This window comes from Mesoplodon bidens, assembly GCF_964165515.1.
Source record: "Mesoplodon bidens genome assembly, chromosome: 10".
Taxonomy (NCBI): domain Eukaryota; kingdom Metazoa; phylum Chordata; class Mammalia; order Artiodactyla; family Ziphiidae; genus Mesoplodon; species Mesoplodon bidens.
The window spans coordinates 62,600,088-62,624,709 of NC_138172.1; the positions used below are offsets into that span (position 1 = coordinate 62,600,088).

At 42.1% G+C, this 24,622-nt stretch overlaps 1 protein-coding gene across 9 annotated transcripts in view; it reads left to right on the top strand.

Annotated features, from left to right (window-relative positions):
• Window positions 1–24,622, top strand: part of DST (dystonin) — a 487,209-nt gene that overhangs the window by 271,012 nt on the left and 191,575 nt on the right. For all 9 annotated transcript variants that reach the window (XM_081247516.1, XM_081247517.1, XM_081247515.1 and 6 more), the window contains 2 exons: window positions 2,352–2,518; window positions 24,477–24,589. In XM_081247516.1, coding sequence (XP_081103642.1) covers window positions 2,352–2,518; window positions 24,477–24,589 — 280 coding nt within the window. The remainder of the gene's footprint in view (window positions 1–2,351; window positions 2,519–24,476; window positions 24,590–24,622) is intronic.

Genomic DNA, 24,622 nt, shown 5'->3' on the forward strand with positions numbered 1-24,622 from the left:
TCTTTTTTTCCCCATGTTTTAAAAAAAAGATTACCAAAGAGGAGAGGCGGGGGGAAGGATAAATTAGGAATTTGGGATTAATAGATATACACTACTATATATAAAAGAGATAACCAACAAGGACCTACCTTATAGCACAGGGAACTGTACTCACTATCTTATAATAATCTATAAGGGAAAAGAATCTGGAAAAGAATATATAAATATGTAACTGAATCACTTTGCTGTACACCTGAAACTAACACAGCCTTGTAAATCAACTATACTTCAATAAAATGAAAACAAAAACAAACAAACAAAAAGAAATCCTTCCCATATATCCTATATAACATGTTCATGCACATAGTTCTTTCCTGTGCTGTGGAGATGAGCACAGATTCCTAGGAAAGATGACTAAATTGAGATACTCTTGCACTTTCAAATACTGGCCCTGTGTAGGGAGCCTTGCTCTGGCTGTGTCTGGGTGTGAGCTCCCTGGCACGGCTACCTCACCCAGTACCGGATGGAGAGAGGCGTGTGGGCCTACATCCCTTCCATGGGGTGCTGGCAGAGCTGGTAGGCCTAGGGTGGGCTTAACTGCCACGTGTTCCTGCCCCAGGTCCCTGGGTTGGCCTCTAGTCCTCTGGCTCCTGGGGCAGTGGTAGGAATAAAGGGCTTTCTGTTTGCACCTAGCATTGCCCAGTGTAAAAGGCTTTCTTTGTTTTATTTTATTTTTTTAAATGTTATTGAAGTATAGTTGATTGACAATGTCATGTTAACTTCTGCTGTAGAGCAAAGTGACTCAGTTATTATACATATATATTCTTTTTCATATTTTTATTATGGTTTATCACAGGATATTGAATATAGTTCCCTGTGCTATACAGTAGGACCTTGTTGTTTTTCCATTCTATGTATAATAGCTTGCATCTGCTAATTCCAAACTCCCAGTCCATCCCTCCCCCACCCCCCTCCCCTTGGTAACCACAAGTCTGTCCTCTGTGTCTTTGAGTCTGTTTCTGTTTCATAGATAACTTCATTTGTGCCATATTTTAGACTCCACATATAAGTGATATCATATGGTACTTGTCTTTCTCTGTCTGACTTAATTCGCTTAGTATGATAATCTCTAGGTCCATCCATATTGCTGCAAATGGCATTATTTCATTCCTTTTTTACGGCTGAGTAATATTCCACTGTGTGTGTGTGTGTGTGTGTGTGTGTGTGTGTGTGTGCGCGCGTGCATGCCACATCTTCTTTATCCATTCATCTTTCTAGACTAAGGGCTATCTTTGGTCTGGGTTTTCTACTTTCAGTTGCCTGACTGCCTGTTTGGACCTTTGCCTTCTGTGTTGTTTTTACAGTGTCTTAGCCTCTCAGAGTTTAGACTGAAAAAAGTCTTGAACATTATCTGCTTCTGCCTCCTTCTTCCTCATAGATGAGGCTGTTGACTCATGGATGTGAAATGACGTGTTCAAAGCTATGGGACTAGCAGCCAGGACTGGGGCCAGTGTCATGACTTCAGGGATTTTCTTTCTGGTGCAGGATGACTTGCCCCCCCTCCGTTTTGCTTTCCATCTGACCCTGGCTGGCCGCCTGTCCTCTTGATCCCCTGGCTTTGCTCCTGCACTGGCTGAGGGAACGGTTTGCTGGTGTTACTCCCAGTTTGGAAATCACTGTGTGACCCCTGCCGAAGTCACTTGGTGCCTCAATGTCATTATCAGCAGGTTAAGTAGGACCCTTATCAAAGGGCGACTTGCAGACGTAAATCGTGTGAACTGGGGGCCTGTTTTATTATCGTTTAGTGGAAGAGACTTTAAAAAATTAATGAAAACAAAGTATAGGGAAAATTATTTGATAAAAGTTTCCCATTGAGTAAGCTGAATGAGGATGCATGAGAAAATTAGAGAGACCTCAAGCCAAATTGTTATGTAATGTGGTTAATTGGAGAGGGTGCTGTTTTCCTTTTCTGTTCTTTATACAGAATACCTGTTGGATCAAGTTTTTCTCTGCAGGTAGTAACGTAGTTTAATTTTTAGGTTCTGCTTTGATCCATCTGAACTTGGAAAAACATGTGCTTAAGTTGTTTGAACAGATCTAATTAGTAAAGTGGAATGGAGAATTTTCAACACTGGGACATTTTGGAATGAAAAAAAATGAGATGCTTGGGTTAAATCCGACTTTTCCATCTGTTAACCTCTTTGAAACTCAGTTTCCCTATATGTAAAATGGGAAAAATATACTCCTCTTACAAGTGAGAGTTAGGAGGATTAAGTGAACCAGCACTTGTAAAGTGCTTGGCACATAGTAGGTTCTTAATCTGTGTTAGTTTCCTTCCTTCCTAATGGTTTAATGTTTTCTGTTCCGTTTAGATATCTGATATCCATGTTACTGGTGAGTCAGAAGACATGTCTGCAAAAGAGAGATTGTTACTGTGGACACAGCAGGCCACAGAGGGTTACGCGGGGATTCGGTGTGAAAATTTCACCACCTGCTGGAGAGACGGAAAACTATTTAATGCCATCATTCATAAATACAGGTATGGAATTGGTTGGGTTTTTTCCCCCTTTGACAAATCTGAGAAGTGTTTCTTTCATTTCCAAATTTTAAAATAACCTTTTATTATTAGACAAGCACTGAATGTGTATGGCAGAACATTAGAAATACAGACAAGTGAAAAAAAAATCACAGTTCCACTACCCAGAGATCGTCACTCAGATACGCAGAGCTATGGTGTGTCTTTGGATTTTGTCAGTGACTTAGTGGAGAGTAAGCGCTGATGCGTAGAATCTGTAGGTGGAGGACCAAGATTGTGTATGCAGAGAGCTGATGATTAGTGAGGTCAAGGTTCAGACTAAGCCTCACAAGTTTCCATGTCATAGCCTCCTCATCTAGTTACTCTAGTGAGTAGCTGGGTTTAACGATGGCCAACTTCGGGGTGGTAAACAGTTGCCCGGTGAGAATTGTGAACCCCAAGATCTGAGTTAACACTGACATAGCACCTACTAAGTGCCAGGTGCTGTCCTAAGCAGTTTACATATGTTCATTCACTCAGGCCACACAGCATCCCTAAGGGAATCTTGTCCTCCCTGAGTTAACAGACAGAAACTGAGACCAGAGTAAATACTTGCTTCAGGTCACAAAACCATGAGTGTCGGGCTTGATATTCAAACCCAGGTACTTGCCTGTTGAGTCCAGACTCCTATTGCCTTATAAGGAATGAAATCCCTGGAAATTCTTTACTGAAAATGATGTATTGATCTCCGTTATTTTTCTTAGTTTTGCAAGGATTATATCATGTCGTTGAAGAACTGAATATCTTCCTAAATAGAGTAGCTCACTAAACTGACAAACTTATTTGATTGCGATAAAACTATTAGGCAGAATAGTTCATATTTTGATAACTTTCTGCATGTGAGGCATTCTGTTAAATGCTTTCCTTATGTTATGTCACTCATCTCCCAGAGTCCCATAAAGCAGGAGCTGCTGTCACCCACTTTTATAGATGGGCAGCTTCAGGCTAGCCAGGGTCACACTGCCACCAGGTTGCAGAGCTAGGTTCTCACCCAGTCTGTTTGCCTGGAACCCCGTCTCTCCCTTTCTCTTTCTTCCTTTCCTTTCTCTCCCCTTTCTCCCCTCTCTTTTTTATTTTGGAGACTTTGACATCTACAGAACTGTACTGAGTCTCCCATGGGTCCACACCCAAGAGTCCCCTTTAAATGCTGTCATAGTCTGCTTCCTTTACAGGACAACATTTCAGTAGAGGTAGGTGTAGATTGCTGAGTTAAAAAGAAAATCCTGTGCTTGCCCAGAGTAAAGTGCCAGCTCTCCTTGAGGGACACAGTGCCAAGAGGGTTTCATGGTCACAGACGGTGTGATGATCACACTGTGTCCCACGTGACTTAGAGCACAGGCCGTCGGAAGTCTCACCTGTTCTGTACCTGGGGTGGAAAGGTCTTCTTAGCCTTTGAATGACAGTATTTGGATTGTTGCACCAAAGGATGTGTGTCACGATGCATTTTGAGGGTGTGCTCTGCTCTCTGAAGTTTTTTAGCTTAGAAGCAAAACATTTAGAAGCCAGCTATTCTTCTAAAATAATTGACTTTTAAAAACAACCGGTCTCCAGGCATTGTCTCTTCAATACTTCGGAAGGATTATGAGTACCAATTGGTATATACCTGCTGTGCGTTTTTATACTTAAATAAGTCACTGCTGTGTCAAAGATCCTAAAATTTCCTGTTTAATGTTACAGAGCTCACGTTGTTTTAGGAGAAGATTTGGATCTTGTGAAAGTGATTTGTTTTGAACTTTTATTTTGACAGAGTGATCATTTTAGAACATTGCTTAGCTTTAACTTTTTTTTTTAATGGAAGTATAGTTGATTAACAATGTTGTGTTAGTTTTAGGTGTACAGAAAAGTGATTCAGCTGCATATGTATCTATTCTTTTTCAGATTCTTTTCCCTTATAGGTTATTATGAAGTATTGTGTAGAGTTCTGTGTGCTGTCTATTTTGTACATAGTAGTATGTTAGCTTTAACTTTGAACTTGGATTTCCTAGTGTGCTTTGTTTTCCCTTGTTGGAGTTCATGGTAAAAATACTGAATATCAGGTTTAAATACTTCAAAGATTTCTTTGTTGCTGAAGTTTTGTTAAGTTACCCTATGCCTAGAATTACTGTGGTTTCTTTTACTAGAACAAATCTTTCATCTGTAGAACTGTATTTTTTGTAAGTCCTTGCGCCTTTCTTTTTACTTAAAAAACAAATGAGTACTTCTTTTTCCTAGGATGTGTAAGAATTAAGTAGGTGGCATTGAGCTCCACATGGTTTTCTTTGTTGAGAGCCTTGATTTACTCTAGAAACAAAGGAGACAAAGTTATGAACAATTATGAAATCACTGTTAGCGGATTTTTGGCTATTGGGCAGTACTAATCACATTTAGAGAGTAGTGTTTTACTTAACAGTTGTCTTTACGTCATAATTATTCTCTTAAATTTTGTAATGTATTTATTTGGATTCACTCTGGAAACATACCCACTTCATTGGGCTTTTTGGATTTTTTCAGATAAGAAATTTTATTATTTATATGAATTTTACTTGACTTCCGTAATAAAAATCATCTGAGGTGGCACATGGGTTTGGTTTCTACTCAGATGCCAAGTCTAACCATACAGGATACTTTGTTGAGAAGGCCCTTAAGAGGGAAGGAGGGCTTCACAGGAAACAGCCTCGTGATTGGGGCAGTGGATGGAAAGAGGGTTATGGTTCCCTGATGTGACAAGGTCACCTGCAGTAGATAGAATGCGAGAGATTTCTCTAGAGATGAGAAGGAAAATAGTGTTTATCATTTAAGAATAAACCAGTATTATTTGTAATAACTGATTTAGTAAGTTTTTTGTGTACAGTTGTCCCCTGGTATCTGCCGGGGGGATTGGCTTTAGGACCCCCGCAGATAACAAAATCTGTGGATGCTCAAGTCCCCTACGTAGCATGGTGTAGTGTTTGCATATAACCTCATACATCCTCCATATACTTTAAATCATCTCTAGGTTACTTCTAATACCTAATACAATGGAAATGCTGTGTACATAGTTGCCAGCACACGGCAAATTCAAGTTTTGCTTTTTGGAACTTTCTGGAGTTTTTTTTCAAATCTTTTTGATCCGTGGTTAGTTGAATTTGAGGATGCGGAAACCGTAGATACAGAGGGCCAACTGCACTTAGTATCTTCTAAGATTTAGAATTAAGATCCGAAATGGGAAGGTAATAGCATCCTTCAGATTCTGTATTGATGTGAGTACTGTCAACAGTTGTGAATCAAGCACATTAATTTGGATTGTCTAGCATATTTCTATTTTAGTGTCCCCCCCATAGATTATGACTTTTGAAAGTGGAGAGCGTGTTTGTTAACCCCAGTAAACAGCACTTTACTAACAATTTACTAACTTTTATTCTAAAAGTTCCATAGAAGCTTAATTTTCTAAAATTCTGTTTTTCGAAAGAACTATTATATGACTTAAAAATGAAGAGAAATTTTCATAAGACTGATTTATAGATGTTACACACTAAGAATGTTCCATGGAGGTGAAAAGAAAGTAACTGTCACATAGCAGGTACCCAGGAAATAGATGCAGGATGTTGACCAGGTATTAATTCCTGTCCTGCCTCTTCTTAATACATGGTAGCTTTTAAAATTATCACAGTCCAGTCCGGGAAGATCCCACATGCCACGGAGCAGCTGGGCCCGTGAGCCATGGCCGCTGAGCCTGCGCATCCGGAGCCTGTGCTCCGCAACGGGAGAGGCCACAGCAGTGAGAGGCCCGGGTACCGCAAGCAAAAAAAAAAAAAAAAAAAAAAATTATCACAGTCCTGTGAAATAGATGGCACTATTTCCATTGTTATCAATTTGTTATCAAATTGTTAAATTATTAAACTGAGGCTCAAAGGGTGACTCATATGCTCCATATCACATACACTTTTTTTTTTTTTTTTTTTTTTTTTTTTGCGGTATGCGGGCCTCTCACTGCTGCGGCCTCTCCCATTGCGGAGCACAGGCTCCAGACGCGCAGGCCCAGCGGCCATGGCTCACGGGCCCAGCCGCTCCGCGGCACGTGGGATCCTCCCGGACCGGGGCACGAACCCGCGTCCCCTGCCTCGGCAGGCGGACTCTCAACTACTGCGCCACCAGGGAAGCCCTCACATACACTTTTAAATAATGGAGGTGATTGCTCTGGATTCTCAAGTCCTCGTATACTTCTGTGTAAATAGTTAGGTAATTTCCTGTAGGCAAACTACATATCAAGAAATGGAACTTTTGGCCAGAGAAGCTGTGGTAATGCATCCTTGAAGACTAATGATATTCAGCAGAGACATGTGAAAATTCTTGATGGATTTAAGAAATGGTTACCTGAAAACTGGGTTTGCCTTTTGGGGGGCGTCCAGCCAAAAGACACAACCAAACCAAAGATCGGGAAGGATTTATTTTACTTGCAGCAAGTAAGGAGAACACTGAAGATCTTTCGAGAAGCAGTGTCTCCACAAACAGCAAAATTGGGGAAGTTTTAAGCTAACAGTACATGCATATTCATGAAGGGGCTTGGGTGGTGGACAGAGCCCAAGCTTTAGTTGATTGAAGTCACAAGGGTCAGAAAAGGTCACCATCGTCATCTCTGAGGTTCTAGTTTATCTGGTGGTTGAGCATTCCAGGCTCATTGAAACAGAACTGGGAATCTTTACAACTGATATATTATCTTTGCTATTGTTACTTCTCTTGCCTGATAACAGGCAATGTTTCTGCTTTCTTTTGTTCCATTAAGATAATTAATTACTGAGATCTGTTCAAGGGCAAGCACTGTGGCCAGGCTTAGATCACAAGATGGCTTAGACCAAAAATGGCTCCTCTTATATCAGGAAAGCCGTGCCTGGTTCTCTTTCTCCGGGGACCCCCTACCCTATCTGCTTACAAGATGACCAAATGAGTAGTATCATACATAACTGCCAGCTAAGATCTTGGTCCCTTGTAAGAAATAAATGAGGACAGCATTAACTGTTTAACTTAGAATCAGCCATCTCTGAAAATAGCATCACCAACAACTGTAATGTAGTGAGGAAAGTTGTAGATAATAAGAGAACATTAAAATACTTAGTACCAGTAAGAGGAAAATCACAAATGGACTATTCTGTAGTTTTAGTGTGTCATGTTATCCTACAGAGGGTGGATAGCCTGGATTGTGCGATGGATAGTGATGCTGAAAACTCAGCCTCTGTGCACCGGTGCCAAACTGAATCTCAGAGACAGGGTTTTGGGTAGGGTAGGAAAGGATAGCTTTATTGCTCTGCCAGGTAGAGGGCGCCAGAGCGGGCGTGTGCCCCTCAAAACTGCATGTCCCATCCCAGGAGGATTTGGTGAGGAGTTTTATAGCAGTGGTACAAGGGTGGGGTTGCTGATAAGATTAGGGTGTGTGCAGGGCCTGCACTCCTTTAATCTGGGCTCAGGTGATCTCCTAATCTTGATGAGCTTCTCTGGTTCCTTTAATCTGGCCTCAGAGTCGAAGAATGCTGACATCTTCCATTTATTGGGGGTTTTAGTTCTGTAAAGAGCTCAAAGATACTGATATGTGTATCCCTTGAGGCGCAACCAGGACCCCGCCCCAGGGCTGGTCCTCTCTTGTCTCTGCATCCCCCTCCCTTCCCTGATTGGCAGCTGTTCGAATCTGCCCTTTGGGACTCAGGGAAGATCATGGAGGCTGGAGTCTGTTCCCTACAGACAAGAGACATAGGACAGAAAAGCTTCCATGCTCAGGAGTCCCACCCACAGGGTCCTGCTCGGTTTCAATAGTAAGGATGATAAAGTAATATGATTTAGTAGAAGAGATTACAAGGCATGGTTCTGTGGGTTCTATTTAAATAGGCCACTGATAAATACATTGTTTTTATATTACTTCTGTCTTAGGAAATTCTGTTCCTAATTCCTTCTAGGCACGTTCATTTGTTATATTCAGTTTTCCATGCAAAGGGTTCAAATAATAAAAATACCACATATCTATACTAGTTTCTGCTTGTTTTGTTTATACAGTTTAAATTTTCTTTAAAGCGTATTAAAACCTTTTCACCAAAAACCACAACTGGTGAGACATCTTAGGTAAATAAGCCTCACTGTTGCCCCTCACCTTACTTTTCATTTGAAAGAATAACAAAGCAGACTTGGATTTGATGGACTTAGATGACAAGGATGTCACAAGAGCATTTGATGAGTAAGGAGCTTAAAAGCGAGAGAGGATGAAGTAGAATTAACTGAGAACCAATAGCCAGGGGATTCTAGGAGTATCCTCTAGACGCCAGTCGATGGGTAAGTCACCAGGAGTTAAGACACACACAGAGGAGTGAAATTCCTGACAGTAGCACACGTTTTTTAGAGGCAGGTGATAACAGTAGAGGGTTCACCTGAGACTTCTGTGCTCTCAAGTATGCTCGTACACACAGGAAAATGGGCTTTTTCCTTTCTGAGAAATAAAGCTCTGATTTCCAGCTTGAACTCAGCCCCCAACTTGTCTGACTTTATCAGTCCCTACCCTGGAGCACTGATGGAAGCCAAGTTCCAACTCAGCAGCGCCCAGCATCACTCAGCGTGAAAACATTTCTGTCCGACAGGCAGAGACAAGAATGGGCACCCACGGGCCAGAACAAAGAGCACAGACTGTGCAGCGGGGCCAGGCGAGCCTCAGGTGGCCACACGTCAAGTTACTAATAAGTATGTCAGGACTGAAATGCTGGGGGTGTTTTGTAGAGAAATTATTTCAGCTCACTAGTTTCTGCTTGTCCCCTTCTTGTTCTTAAATTATCGCATTCATTTATTTAACTCTCCTTTTCAAGCCCCTGGCATCCTTTTCACAAGCCTGTTTTAAATCTATTACCCAAGTAAGACAACGTTTTTGGAACAGGTTGTGTTTTAGAAGCATGCCATATAAATATTTTCTAATTAGGCAGCCAGGAATTTTTCACTTTTCTGAGTGTGCAGTTGGGTAGCAGTGATTTTGTTCGTTGTCTTCATTTGGAATTAGAATTTAATGGGACCATCCTAATAGCATTCTATTAAATCTTTAAAGACGCTGTGATTGGGAAGGTTAGGCTGTGAGGCCATTGTCAGAGTCATCTTCTTTAATAGAACCTGGAGGCTGTGATTCAGCCTCATACCTGGATTCAGTCACACCTTACAAGCTATACTGGATTGGACTGGTTTAATACTGGGAGGAGGCCCTTTAGGGTTTGAAATGTTCCCATAGGAAGTTGGATTAGTGTTGACTAGGGATTTTTTCTCTCTCAGAACCTGGTCTGCCCTCAGGCTGCAGAACCCAGAGGTACGAGGGTGTGTGTGTGTGTGTGTGTGTACACAGGTAAGGTTTGTATGGCCCTGAGCTAGACACAGACAGAGCCTTGATGGTTGTTCATTTTTTAAAAAGTCACAGGGCTTCTCTGGTGGCGCGGTGGTTGGGAGGCCACCTGCCGATGCAGGGGACACGGGTTCGTGCCCCGGTCCGGGAGGATCCCACATGCCGTGGAGCGGCTGGGCCCGTGAGCCATGGCCCCTGAGCCTGCGGGTCCGGAGCCTGTGCTCCACAACGGGAGAGGCCACAACAGTGAGAGGCCTGCGTACTGCAAAAAAAAAAAAAAAAAGTCACAAACATTTCAGTTTGTGAGGCAAAATCAAATTGATTATTTACCTTACCAAATAAACTTAAAACACTTGAACTGTGAGGGCATATGTGGGTGACTTGTAAACATTATCACATTTTAAAATCCGTAGGGAGCTCAGGTGCATGGCTGGTAATGCATCTGTATCCACCAGAGGCGTGTGAGTTAGTGTTCATATCCGTTGACTGTTTTTAGTATCTTCTGTGTATTTTTTCTGTTTATTTAGAATACTAGCGGGGAGGGAGGCCCCGGTGTCTTGAGATAACAGATGAGAATGTGCCTGTCACGCCAGATTTAGGAAGCATGTAATAAATGTCAGTTTCCTTCCCTCCCTCCAGGCTGCTGCTGACCCACTAATAACAGGGCTGTGGCTAGGAGGCTCAGGAGAAGATGGGCTTTGATTAAAGACTCCCCTTACTGCGAACCTGATGCATTCTTCCTTCATCAGCTTCCCCTCAGCATTCTCTGACCTTCTCCTACCCTGAGATTTCTCCTGCAGTGCAGGACCAGTGGCTGTGTGCTCTCCATCTCTTGTTCTCTGATAGGTCCCTCTGTTTTGTTGCAGCACCTCTTTTATTTTGGCTCATTGATAAGATTCATATTCTCATGTTATTCTCTGGAAGAAGTAGTTTAATATTTTCTCCCAGAGTAAATAAGTTGATTCATCCCCCACACACACCCCTTTTTCTTGTGGGGGAGGGTGGTTCTAGCCCCTAGATTTACTTACAGTTTACTCTCTCTCTACAATTTAAGGTCACTTAAACATAGGAACTGAAGGAGTTACTCTGTCAAAACCAATACTATTCCCTGTGTTTAGTAAAGTCTGTGAGGCTGTTATGGGGTTAATTGTTCTTTGTGAAGAAGTGAGAGTTATAATTCATTAGGTATCTTCTAATGTCTCGCGTTAGATTCTAATCTTGAGGTCCTAACAAAGCTTGCTGTGAATTATAGTGTTTCTTTTCTTTTTTTTAAATTTCTTTTTTATACTGGACTGGAGCATAGTTGATTAACAGTGTTGTGTTAGTTTCAGGTGTACAGCAAAGTGATTCAGTTACACATACACATGTTTCTGTTCTTTATAGTGTTTCTCATTCTTTGCTTTCTGCCTTGTTGGTAGGAGAGAGTCACTTTGTAGGAAAAAAAAAGAAGAATATTGGAAGTAAATTCATACATCTCCTTTTGAGAAAAGGGAGAGTTACTTTTATAGCTTGTTGCTACCTTGGAGCTCTTGGCTTTGTTTCTTCAACAATATGTACCCAAATATGATCATAAAGGACTGTCTACACCCAGTTACACAACTGTGGGTGGGTCTCCTGCACATTTGTAGTTATTTGCTGGGGGAAGGGAAGGACCATATTACAGGTCTTTTTTTTTTCCCCTCTTGCGGGGAAGGGGCCGAGGTGAGATGCTTTTTCCCACCAATAAGAACAGTAAGAATATGCTAAGCCTGAACACGATTTAGTCCAAACAGTCATCTTCAGGAATTTGTCATGGTGACTGTCCTGCCATCATAGACTAAGTGAGGCATCGTTAATGCATGTTTGTGTTGTGTGATGTATCTGAGAACGGATGGAAGTGACACGGGTGGCTTTGTACATCTGTGTGTGAGTTGGTGTGCTGTGTGCTGAGCACAGAGGTTGGGCTAAGACTGATGTCTAGGTGAATGGAGTGAGTTTCTCCCTCCTTCCCTCCCTCCCCCCTTCCTTCCTCCCTCCCTCCCCCTTCCCTCCTCCCCCTTCCCTCCTCCCCCTTCCTTCCTTCCCTCCCTCCCCCTTCCCTCCCTCCTTCCTTCCCTCCTTCCTTCCCTCCCTCCCTCCCCCTTCCCTCCCTCCTTCCTTCCCTCCTTCCTTCCCGCCCTCCCTCGCCCTTCTCTCCCTCCTTCCTTCCTTCCCTCCTTCCCTCCCTCCCTCCCCCCTTCCCCCTTCCCCCTTCCTTCCTTCCCTCCTTCCCTCCCTCCCTCCCCCTTCCCCCCTCCCCTTCCTTCCTTCCCTCCTTCCTTCCTTCCCTCCCTCCCTCCCCTTCCCTCCCTCCTTCCTTCCCTCTTTCCCTCCCTCCCTCCCTCCCCCTTCCCCCTTCCTTCCTTCCTTCCTTCCTTCCTTCCTCCCTCCCTCCCTCCCCCTTCTCTCCCTCCTTCCTTCCCTCCTTCCTTCCTTCCCTCCCTCCCTCCCTCCCCCTTCCCCCCCTTCCCTCCCTCCTTCCTTCCCTCCTTCCTTCCTTCCTTCCTTCCTTCCTTCCCTCCCTCCCTCCCTCCCCCTTCCCTCCCTCCCTTCCTCCCCCTTCCCTCCCTCCCTCCCCCTTCCTTCCCTCCTTCCTTCCCTCCTTCCTTCCTTCCTTCCCTCCTTTCCTCCCTCCCTGCATCCCTTTCAGCTCCTTCCATGCTGCTGAGTACACACCAGTTTCCCAGCAAAGCCTGACCTGTCTGAGCCCAGCTCTCTGCTTGTTCTGTGCCTGTACCCAGCAAATGAAGCACAGTGGAGAAAGTGCAACTTCAGGGTGGATTCCCAGCCTCATGGTTCTGCCCAGCCGTCTCTTCTATACATGTTAACTCACCCCTTCTCTCCCTCACACCCTCTGTCCTTCCTCACTCCTGCTTTCCGAAGATTTTGAGGCCAGGAGGTGGAAAGTCTTTATTTTGGCTCCCAAAGATACAAGCCTACCTTCCTCTACATCCATCTCGCCATCTTTTCCCCGGTTTGATGGGCGTCCTCCCTCCACCTGTCCAGGGCTGTCCCCTCCTCCTCTGCTCTGGACCTCATCCCAACTGTTGCCTCAGAAACCTTCTTTCTCCTTCTAGTAAACTTTTCTCTCTCAACAGATCTTTCTCACTGGATTTTAAGCTCACTGAAGCCTCTTCATTAATAAAACAATAAAAAAAAAACCCCTCTCTCAACCCCATGCTTTTTTCCATCTACTGCCATAGACCATTTCTTTCCTTAAAGGGAAGACTTCTCAAAAAGAATTGTCCGCACCTTCTGTTTTCATTTCTTCACCCCATACTTATTCTTCAACCCACTTGAATCTGGCTTCTGGCCCCCAAATCCACCAAAACCACTTCTTCTAGGGTCATGAGTGATTTCAGGATAAATGTGGGTATCCAGTACACATTTTCCAGGCCTCATCTTATTTGTCAGCATTTGACCCTACTGACTGCAGGTATCTTTTCTTCACGGAATGCTCTTTTTCTTTTCTGGCCCCACCCTGCCCTGGTTTTCCTCCGTTTCCTGGACCCTTCCTGCTCAGGACCCTTTCCACACTCGGACTGTCTCACAGGCTGGTGGACATGGGAGTTCTTCAAGGTTGCCTGTCTGCCTTTCTCTTCTCTCTGTGTTGACTCTCGTCCGTACCTACACCCCTGGCTCTATGCATTTGACCTTCTGTCTCCCAGCCTGTCCACTTCTCCCCACTGCTGCCACGTTCCTTTGCAAGTCACCCTGACCTCTCCCTGGATTCTCTGGGAGTACTTTCACCCTTTTACATTTCTTCTCTGTCTGACCTCAGAGCTGAAAGCTTAATCTCTTAATCCTCCTTAATGCATTTTAATAGTTTTCCGTAGTTCTTGGGAAAATGTTCAAAATCCCTTAAGAAGTTCATGAGATTCTGCATCATCTTGGGTCCTGCTATTCATCCAGCCTCGTCTCTCCCTGTGTCCCCCTGCTGCTTGCTGGCTTGTTGCCAGAGCACTGGTCCCCTTGTATGCACGCTCCCTCTAACACAGTGCACGTGTGTGCTTTTGCCTCCTGCCTGGCACTCTTCCACCAGGTTTTCTCCTGGTTTCCCCCCAGCTCCCTTCAGAGCTCTGAGCTCTCCATACACAGAGTCCAATATTCTTTAAAATTTTTTTTAAATTTTGTTGAAGTATGGTTGATTTATAATGTTTTGTTAACTTCTGCTGTACAGCAAAGTGATTCAGTTATACATTATATATATTCTTTTCTATTTTGGTTTATCACAGGATATTGAATATAGTTCCCTGTGCTATACAATAGGACCTTGTTTATCCATCCTGTATATACTAGTTTGCGTCGAAAAATGTGCAGAAGACCTAATTAGATATTTCTCCAAAGAAGACACACAGATGGCCAGTAGGCACATGAAGACATGTTCAAAATTGCTAATTATTAGAGAAATGAAATCAGAGTCTTGTATTCTTTTTTTTTGTTTGTTTGTTTGTTTGTTTGTTTTTGCGGTACACGGGCCTCTCACTCTTGTGGCGTCTCCCGTTGCGGAGCACAGGCTCCGGACGCGCAGGCTCAGCGGCCATGACTCACGGGCCCAGCCGCTCCGCGGCATGTGGGATCCTCCCGGACCGGAGCACGAACCCGCGTCCCCTGCATCGGCAGGCGGACTCTCAACCACTGCGCCACCAGGGAAGCCCTCTTGTATTCTTATATATATATATATATTTTTTTTGCGGTATGCGGGCCTCTCACTGTTGTGGCCTCTCCCGTTGCGGAGCACAGGCTCCGGACGCGCAGGCTCAGCGGCCATGGCTCACAGGCCCAGCCGCTCTGCAACATGTGGGATCTTCCTGGACTGGGGCACGAACCCGCGTACCCTGCATCAGCAGGCAGACCCTCAACCACTGCGCCACCAGGGAAGCCCTGGAGTCCTGTATTCTTAATGCCTTACTGCCAGGCACATAGTAGATGCTTATTAAATATTGAGTGAATGGATGAACTCCTAGTTTGTTGCCTGGGAAGGATTATTTATAATTAGCATACCAAAGCACCACATTCTGCTTCTCTGATTACATTGTGTTACATTGTTTGTATGCCCATAGATAACTTCTTAATAACTTCTATACATTGCTCTGTGTACTTAGTTCCCCAAGTACTTTCATATGGATCTTCTCTTGAGACTTTGGGCAAATCAGTGGGGTTTTTCAAACCATATGGTGCAGCAGCCCCCAACGCCCTCCCTCCACCCCGTACACATTTTTTGTAGACGGGAAGTGTGACACAGGTGTCTGGATGTGTGTTCAAAGTCAAAGCAAGTTAGGACTAAATCACAGGACACCTGAATCACAGCCCTTTGACTTTTTCCACCTCAGTATAGCCTTTTTCCACCTCAGTATAGCCTTTTTCCCTCAAATATGTAAAAATCTGTCTTTAATAATTTTTGGAAACTTTAAAAAACTGTGGTAAAATATACAGTCAGCCCTCAGTATCCATAGCTAATGGGATCTGCAGATTCAACCAACCAGGGCTCAAAAATACTACACGATCTGGGGCTGGTTGTATCCACTTATGCAGAACTGCCTATACGAGGTGGCTTGTAAAGGAGTTGAGCATCCGTGGACTTGGGTGTCCTTGTGGGTCCTGGAACTGATCCACCATGGATACTGAGGGACCATGGTACGTAACGTAAACTTGGCCATCTTAACTATTTTTAAGTATACAGTTCACTGGTATTAAATACATTCACAATATTGTACAACCATCACCACCATCCGTCTCCAGAACTGTTTTCATCTTGCAAAACTGAAACTCTGTGCTCATTACATAGTAACTCCCCCTCCCCCTCCCCCTAGACCCTGGCAACCACCATTCTACTTTCTATTTTTTTTCCAGCTAAGAAAGAAAATTATTGCTCAGTGTCCTGTCAGATGATCAGATGTCTCAAACCACAAGGTTTATTTCAGTGGTTTTGATTTTATTTTTAAAACAATCTGTTATGAATCATGGACATAGAGAACAGACTGGTGGTTGCCAAGGCGAAGGGGGTTGGGGGAGGGATGGGGTGAGAGGTTGGGGTTAGCAGATGTCAGCTTTTATATATAGGATGGATAAACAAAAAGGTCCTACTGTATAGCACAGGGAACTGTATTCAATATCCTATTATATTCTGTAATGGAAATGGAAATATATATATATAAAAGAATATATATGTATCACTGAGTCACTTTGCTGCACAGCGGAAATTAACACAACATTGTAAATCAACTATACTTCAATAAAAAAATAAAAATTAAAAATTAAAAAATCTGTTACCAAATGGTATCTTTTCCCGACGTCATCATTTTATAGTGTCTTCCAGAGTTAGACCAGCATGAAACACCCCCATCCGCCACTCCAGGCCTAAGTGTGTTCTTTGCCTCTAGATTTAAACAGTAAAAATCAACACTGGAAAAGAATGAAAAGGCTTGCTGTCTCCTGGTTGAGGGTATAAGGCGTGTTTGTGATTGTCCTGTTTGTTTTGTTATATCTGATATTATTGAGGATTTTTTTTCCAGTACAAAATGTTAATAATTTTGAAAGGAAAGATTAGAGACAAGGGGAATTCTAAGATGGTTTAGTTCCCAAATTCCCTGATAAGATTCACCTGGGGGAAGGGGCGAACCTTGTTAGAATAGAGATGACCAGGCCTTCCACAGTCTGGATCAAACCATTCCAAGTAAGGGAAGCGTTCGTATATTCGATGAATACTGTTTTGTTAACAAGCTGGAACTACATCTTAATTCTTACAGTTTATTTTTCTGAGTATGCCAGTGTGCGCACATACACTTTGTGGTGTTTCTTTCTGGGGATTACCATCAGTATCGTTTTCCCCAGCAGCAGAAGCATGAATTCATCTGTATTTTCTTTATCCTGATTTTTCAGCTTCATATTAGACACGACTGTTTGATGAGTTCTCAGTGTATAATGCCAGCAGAGTGCAGCATTTTGGCTCGGGCTTTGCATGGAGACAGACCTGGGTTCAAATACTGACTGCTCCTTGTCAGATTCTGCCCTTGTCCCAGTTATGTAACGTCCTTAAGCTTCAGTTTTTCCGTCTGTAAATTCAGGACAATAACACACCCTGCTGCTCAGGGTTGTCAAGAAGATAAAGTGAAACAGTGCCTTTAAAGCCTGTAGTGCACTGCCTGCCACATAGTAGATATCAATACATATGAATCCCTATTGTTGTTTTGTGACTGTTATTATTTTATAAGCATCCCAGCTGGGAACATGGCCAAAAGCTGAAGCTGAATGCACATGAGAACATGAGAAGGGAGGATTCAGAACCCAGGAGAAGTAATTAGTGCTTCTGAAAATGTTATAATTGATCCCTTGCATGTTGTTTTTACCCCACGCCTATTTTCCAGATTGTTTTCAGTAGAGAAAAGCCCTTGGGAAACCTCAAAACCATGTGTATTTGTTTGGGTGATGGAGGAGCTGTGACATCGGATCCTGTTCCCTATGGATTTTGATGAGGATTTCAAATCCTGATTGGAAGCCTTAGATGGTGGCTTTGTCTGTAGAAATCAGTGAAAAGAAAAGGATCAAACCTAAAATGGAGACTATCTCCAGAAATTTGAATTAGTGGTACTTTTCAGTCCACAAAGCTCATCAGTTCCTTTATTATCCATTCATTCCTCAAGTGTTCATGTGCTGGGCATTAGGCTGGATATTGAGGATAGAGATGTGGATAAAACATGGGTTCTGCCTTCAGGAAGCCCGCAGTCCACTGTGAGAGATGGACAAATGCATAGTTGTAACAAACTGTGGTAACTACAGAAATAAAGGTAGCACAGAACACTGGGAACAGAGAAGAGCATTTGCTGGAGGAGGCAGTGCTGGAACCAAGTCTTGCAGGAGAATTTGAGTTGCCCAGGTCATGTCATCTCGTTGGGGTGAAGTGTGCAGTGGACATTTCCTGAGCAAAGGAGAGACAAGAAAAACCTGATGTTTTTGTTTTGTATTAATAGACTCTGCTTCTCTCCCTCATGTTTGTAAAAGGGAAATTTCTCAAACATAGGTTGAGGGTTCAGATCCTGGGTAGCCAAGACTTAAGTCTATACTCACTCCATAAATGACTGCCGAATGCCAACTGAGAGACAGTACAACCAACAAACTCTATGAAATTTCTTTTTATATGTACCACATCTTTATCCGTTCATCTGTCATGGACATTTAGGTTGTTTACATATCTTGGCTACTGTAAATAGTGCTGCTATGAACATAAGGGTGCATGTATCTTTTCTTTTTCCTTTTTTTTAAGTGAAGTGTAGTTGATTTACAATGTTGTGTTAATTTCTGCTCTATTGCATCTGCTAATGGCAAACTCCCACTCCTACACTCTCCCACCCTCCACCCCCTTGGCAACCACCAGTCTGTTCTCTATGTCTATGAGTCTGTTTCTGTTTTGTAGATAGGTACATTTGTGTCCTATTTTATTTTATTTTATTTTATTTTATTTTTATTTATTTATTTATTTTTGTGGTACGCGGGCCTCTCGCCGCTGCGGCCTCTCCCGTTGCGGGGCACAGGCTCCGGACGCGCAGGCCCAGCGGCCATGGCCCACGGGCCCAGCCGCTCCGCGGCATGTGGGATCCTCCCGGACCGGGGCACGAACCCGCGTCCCCTGCATCGGCAGGCGGACTCTCAACCACTGCGCCACCAGGGAAGCCCTGTGTCCTATTTTAGATTCCACATGTAAGTGATATCATATGGTATTTGTCTTTCTATTTCTGACTTCTCTTAGCATGATAATCTCTGGTTGCATCCATGTTGCTGCAAATGGCATTATTTCATTCTTTTTTATGGCTGAGTAATATTCCATTGTGTGTGTGTGTGTGTGTGTGTGTGTGTGTGTGTGTGTATCACATCTTCTTCATGCATTCATCTGTCAATGGATATTTAGGTTGAAACAAACTCTATGAATTTAAATCATTTTTTTCCATACTTTGGAAACAAATCCTGATTTGGACTTTGACTATTGATATTTCTTATATATGTCCTTTCAGTAGTTGTCACATTTTTGGTTCAGGATTTGGTAATCTTGTGTCTGCACTACTGTATTCTTTTCTTAGCTAACTTTTATCAGTGCCCTCTCTGGTATGTTCCGATGGCAATTTCTAAGGACTTTCTTTCCAGGTATTTTGACTTTGCTTCATGCTCCTTGTAGTTGGGCTAATTGGTGTTTGACGTGATAAAATATGGAAGCCTAATCTTCAGCCATTTGTGACACTAAGTCACATTTTCTCTCAGAATCATATCTAATTCTTATGTGAGCTAATATGTTAAAGTGTTTGAAGACTGTTTGGGGTGTCTATACCAAAAAATCTCTTATAGAATTTTAATGTTCCACTAGTTTGGCTATCAATGTGGGGATGATATCTTTATATTTTATACACACACACACACACACAAACATATATCTCTCTCCAAATGCCTCTATATACATAAATACCATACATATATATGTATATATGCTTGTGGGTATATATATATATGTATTTTGTCCAGGGAGAATGCACTTTTAATATGGGTGTTGTATGCAAGATAAGCATTACTTTTATCCAAAATTATTTTGCATTATGACCATTACTGTTTCGTTTGATACCTTTTTGTCCTGTATTTTTGGGAATAAATCAAAGACACTAAGCATGCATAGAAGTGGCTTGCAATTTTTGGCCTTTCTTTCAACTTCATCTTATGGCCTTATCTTGGTTTTATATTTCTAATTTAAAATGTATGTGACCATCTCTTGTTTTTATTAATTTGTAATCTGTTTTTACTCATTTAATGGGAAAAAGGTGGGATATAAATATGTTTTAAAAACTGCTATCCATGATGATCGAGTCATTTAGAAAAGATTACAGTATCATAGAATAATAATACAAGTAAGAGTCACAATGGCTTTTTTTCCATAAAAGGACTAGTATATATTATTTTAGTGGCAGAGGATTACATTATACAATTTTCGGTGGTCTTCAGTGAACAGGGAAATTACACTAGTTAACACTCAACTATCTAAACTAATACAGGAACTTCATTGCTCACAGCCTTTGCTTAGTCAAACCTCAGATGGGAATAAAATTTCCTGTAAAAGTGCCCCGAATGGGAGATGTTACAGTAAAATGGAACCTTTAGAATGAAAATAAAAATCTTCTGTAGGTGGAAAATAGTTGAAGTTTTCAAGGGTTATATGATCCCAGTGAGGCGATGAAGGAGAAAGAAAGGTAGGTCACAGCACATGTGACTTCTGGAAGCTCCAGACAAACAGAGGAAAAGCAGGATGGGAGACTGAAAAGGGACACCAGGGGAGGGTAGAATTATGACAAGTTGGAGGCTGCTACTTTTTCACAGTAGTTTTAAAAAAACATTTTCCTTCATTAAGGCTTGTCTACTGCAGTCTTTCAGTGGAGGAAAACCATTGCAGCTTTTGTGCCATTAAAGGGTTAAATATCATGAAAAAAGAGATGACTTACCCCAGATTGATGCATTACACAGCTGCTTTTGTGCTGAAACAACTATGTCATTCTGAAGGAGGTTTTATGTTTTGTTCTCTCAGTGGAGAACTAAATTCTTCAATGACTTTATTCATTCTCGGGGATTACTCAGTGTTTACTTTCTTTGCTAATGGCAGGCTTTGCATGGTAACGTGCCCTTTCTTGTCCGGAGATTTGGCAAACTCAGAAACGTTGGTTTTTTATTTCTTTAAAATGTCAGAACTTTGTGGATGCAAAACAATTTTTTGAACTTCAGAGGTTTGTTTTTGTCTAGACTATCATCCACACTTGTTTAGTAATCTTGAAGTTGGAAGATTCTTCAAAATAGTTCTGTGTGAATAAAAAATGTTATTTTTAGGTATGTCATTTACCTCTGTTGTTGTCAGTAGATTCATAGTTCGTATAATCAATGTGGGTTCCCTTTTCAGTGATCATATTGGTGGCAATGTGAAAAGAATTAAAGAATTTCCAAATAATTCCTGGGAAATAGGTAGGTAGTTACATTTCAAGGTTACGAACACTTCTCGACTTCCCTGGTGGTGCAGTGGTTAAGAATCTGCCTGCCAATGCAGGGGACACAGGTTCAATCCCTAGTTCTGAAAGATCCCACATGCTGCGGAGCAACTAAGCCCATGCACCACAATTACTGAGCCTGTGCTGCAGAGCCCGCGAGCCGCAACTACTGAGCCCATGTGCCACAACTACTGAAGCCCATGTGCCTAGAGCCCATGCCCCACAACAAGAGAAACCACTGCAGTGAGAAGCCCACGCACCACAATGAAGAGTAGCCCCCACTCGCCGCAACTAGAGAAAGCCCACGTGCAGCAATGAAGACCCAATGCCGCAAAAAAAAAAAAATCAGGGTTATGAACACTTCAAAGGGCTATAAAACTGTGACTAGATTTCTTTGGAGGTCTGCTTTCTCATCAGATAAAAATAAGAGTACAGATTGCTGTTTCCCTCCCTAAGATAAATGATATATTTTCCTCATGTAAACAGTCTTCTCATAGTGTTCAGAATAATTGTATTTCATCCTCCCATGCTACCTCTGAGCCCTCCCACTCTTTCTGCAGACCCTCAAAGGGTTATTTTGAGAAAAGCAGATTGCCCTTGGAGGTTGGAAAGAGAGCCTTTCCTTAGATGTTGAGAAACAGGTTCTTAGAGATTTTAAAGGTGGGTGCCACTCTTTTTGAAGACTTTACTGTTTTCACATTTGTTTCTGCATTCTTTTAATGCTTTGGTTTTGAGAGGAAAGTTTCTTGACTGGCTTCTGGCCTTGAGTTAAGTTTCCAGCTACTGTGTTTTGTCACTTTGTATTCAAGGAGTATTCAGGAAGTCTCTTCTTGTCTTATATGTAGATAGAGCCAGCCTCAGTTATCCCTGTGGTTTAGAGCATCATGGAAGTCTCACAAATTAGAGGTGAAATCTGGGGTGTGTATGTGTGTAATGTGTGCTTGTGAAGATATAAGCTAATGCTTATTTTAGTCGAAAGACTAAAATATGATTTATGATTCAATTTACTAACCAACCTACTTACCAATTTATTGGTAGATATTTATTGAGTGTCTGCAATGTATATGCCACTCTTTATCTCAGCAGAAGGATAAAATACAAAGGTTCATTAAAACCACATGGTTCTTACAGTCATAGAGTTGACCAGTCGGGAGAAACAAGATGTGCCTGCACATTGAACAGTGAATTTAGAGGGCAAAGAAATATGTGATTATTCCAGGTGCCAAATTAACTGGCACAGGCCCAAGACTATAAAGAGTTCAGGGAACAGAGGGGAAAAAAATGAGGGCTGGAAAGATGAGTGAAGGCACCACAGAGGAGATAGGGCTTGATCTCTGCTCCCAGGATGAGAAGAATTGAGGAATTTGTCAGTGACAGGAAAGGGCGTCCTGCGTGGGGGGTGCCCTGAGGATGACAGTGCACTGGGCATAAGCTCTTTGTGTTTGGGGAGAAACCCTGAGAAGTTGCTAGTTGGATTAGATGGATGCTTTTGAGGTAGTGGGGTTTAAATAGATTGAATGCGACACATATTCATATATTGAGTAGGCCAAAAGGTTTGTTGTTTTTTTCCATTAAGATGCTTCTAGTAGTGCTTAGTTGTCTTTAACTTCATTCGAAACAATTTTGTTAGCTTGTATTGTGACAGCTATCATAGCAGCGTGCATTAAAAAAAAAAGAAACTTGTCAAAATTGGTGAATTTTTGTGTAGCCATTTTAATATTGAAGATGGAAGAAGAAAAGCAACATTTTTGGCATATTATGCTTTATTATTTCAAGAAAGGTAAAAACGCAACTGAAACACAAAAAGAGATTTGTGTAGTGTATGGAGAAGGTGCTGTGACTGATTGAATGTGTCAAAAGTGGTTTGTGAAGTTTCGTGCTGGAGATTTCTCACTGGACAATGCTCCATGGTTGGGTAGACCAGTTGAAGTTGATAGTGATCAAATCGAGACATTAATTGAGAACAATCAACCTTATACCACGTGGGAGATAGCCACCATACTCAAAATATCCAAATCAAGCATTGAAAATTATTTGCACCAGCTTGGTTATGTTAATAGCTTTGATGTCTGGGTTCCACATAAGTGAAGTGAAAAAAACTTTCTTGACTGTGTTTCCACGTGCAATTCTGTACTTAAGCAAAATGAAAATGTTCCATTTTTAAAACAAATTGTGATGGGTGATGAAAGGCAGATACTGTACAATGATATGGAACGGAAGAGAAATGAACCACCACCAACCCCACCAAAGGCTGGTCTTCATGCAAAGAAGGTGATGTTGTGTATATGGTGGGATTGGAAGGGAGTCCTTTATTATGAGCTCCTTCCAGACAAACCAAACGATTAATTCCAACAAGTGCTGATCCCAATTAGACCAACTGAAAGCAGCACTCGACGAAAAGTGTCCAGAATTAGTCAACAGAAAATGCATAATCTTCCATTAGGGTAACGCAAGACCACATGTTTCTTTGATGACCTGGCAAAAACTGTTACAGCTTGGCTGGGAAGTTCTGATTCATCCACCATATTCACCAGATATTGCATCTTTGGATTTCCATTTATTTCAGTCTTTACAAAATTCTCTTAATGGAAAAAATGTCATTTCCCTGGAAGACTGTAAAAGGCACCTGGAACAGTTCTTTGCTCAAAAAGATAAAAAGTTTTGGGCAGATGGAATTATGAAGTTGCCTGAAAAATGGCAGAAGGTAGTGGAACAAAACAGTGAATACGTTATTCAATAAAGTTCTTGTTGAAAATGAAAAATGTGTCTTTTATTTTTACTTAAAATGTGAAGGAACTTTTTGGCCAACTCAATATATTCTGATCTTGAGGAATTTGTAGACTTTGCTGAAAGTTTATACATTAAAATTGTTATATTTTCCTACATTTGCTTTTGGCACACAAAAGTTTCTGAGAGAAGCGAGTGTTGACTGAAAAATGTACAACCTAAAAGTTGAGAGTTATGTTTTATTCGGTGGACAAAACTGAGGACTTAATCCCAGGACACAGCATCTCAGATAGCTCTGAGGGACTGCTCTGAAGAGGCAAGTGGGGAGCCAGCAAGTGGGGAGCAACAAAGACCAGGGAGTTGGAACATCAAATGATTACTGTTAATTAAAGAGAAGCAGACATCTCAAGTTAAGGAATTTAGCGCTTTTCTATGGAAAGATGCAAGAGTCTGGGCTTACTGAAATCATTCCTTTGATATGCACGTCAGCTGTCTGGGGCCAGTATCCTGCTTTTCTCATTCTGAGTCTTCTCAGGGTGCATCATCAGGGGTGACTGCAGTGTCTAATGGTTTGATGGCGGGCATCCTGTTTCCTTCCTGAGTTCCCTTAGGTCTCAACGTCGGGGTGGCTGTAATGTGATGGCTTCAAGGCTGCAACATCCTTTGTTTACTGATATGACGGGGCATTTTTAGTTCACATGAGCAGTGTTAAAGACTGGATGAAAAACTCTGTATTTCAACACAGGCTTCATAATAATATTTGCAGGAGTTGTTATGTCAATAGGTATACATGTAAATTTCATGTTGAATTGGCAAGTGAAAAACACCATTAATATGGTGCATTTTTTCCTAGGCCGGACCTGATAGACATGAATACTGTTGCTGTTCAAAGCAACCTTGCAAATTTAGAGCACGCTTTCTATGTAGCAGAAAAAATCGGTGTTATAAGACTTCTGGATCCTGAAGGTGAGTGATTATTTTGACCAGATGTCCACGGGC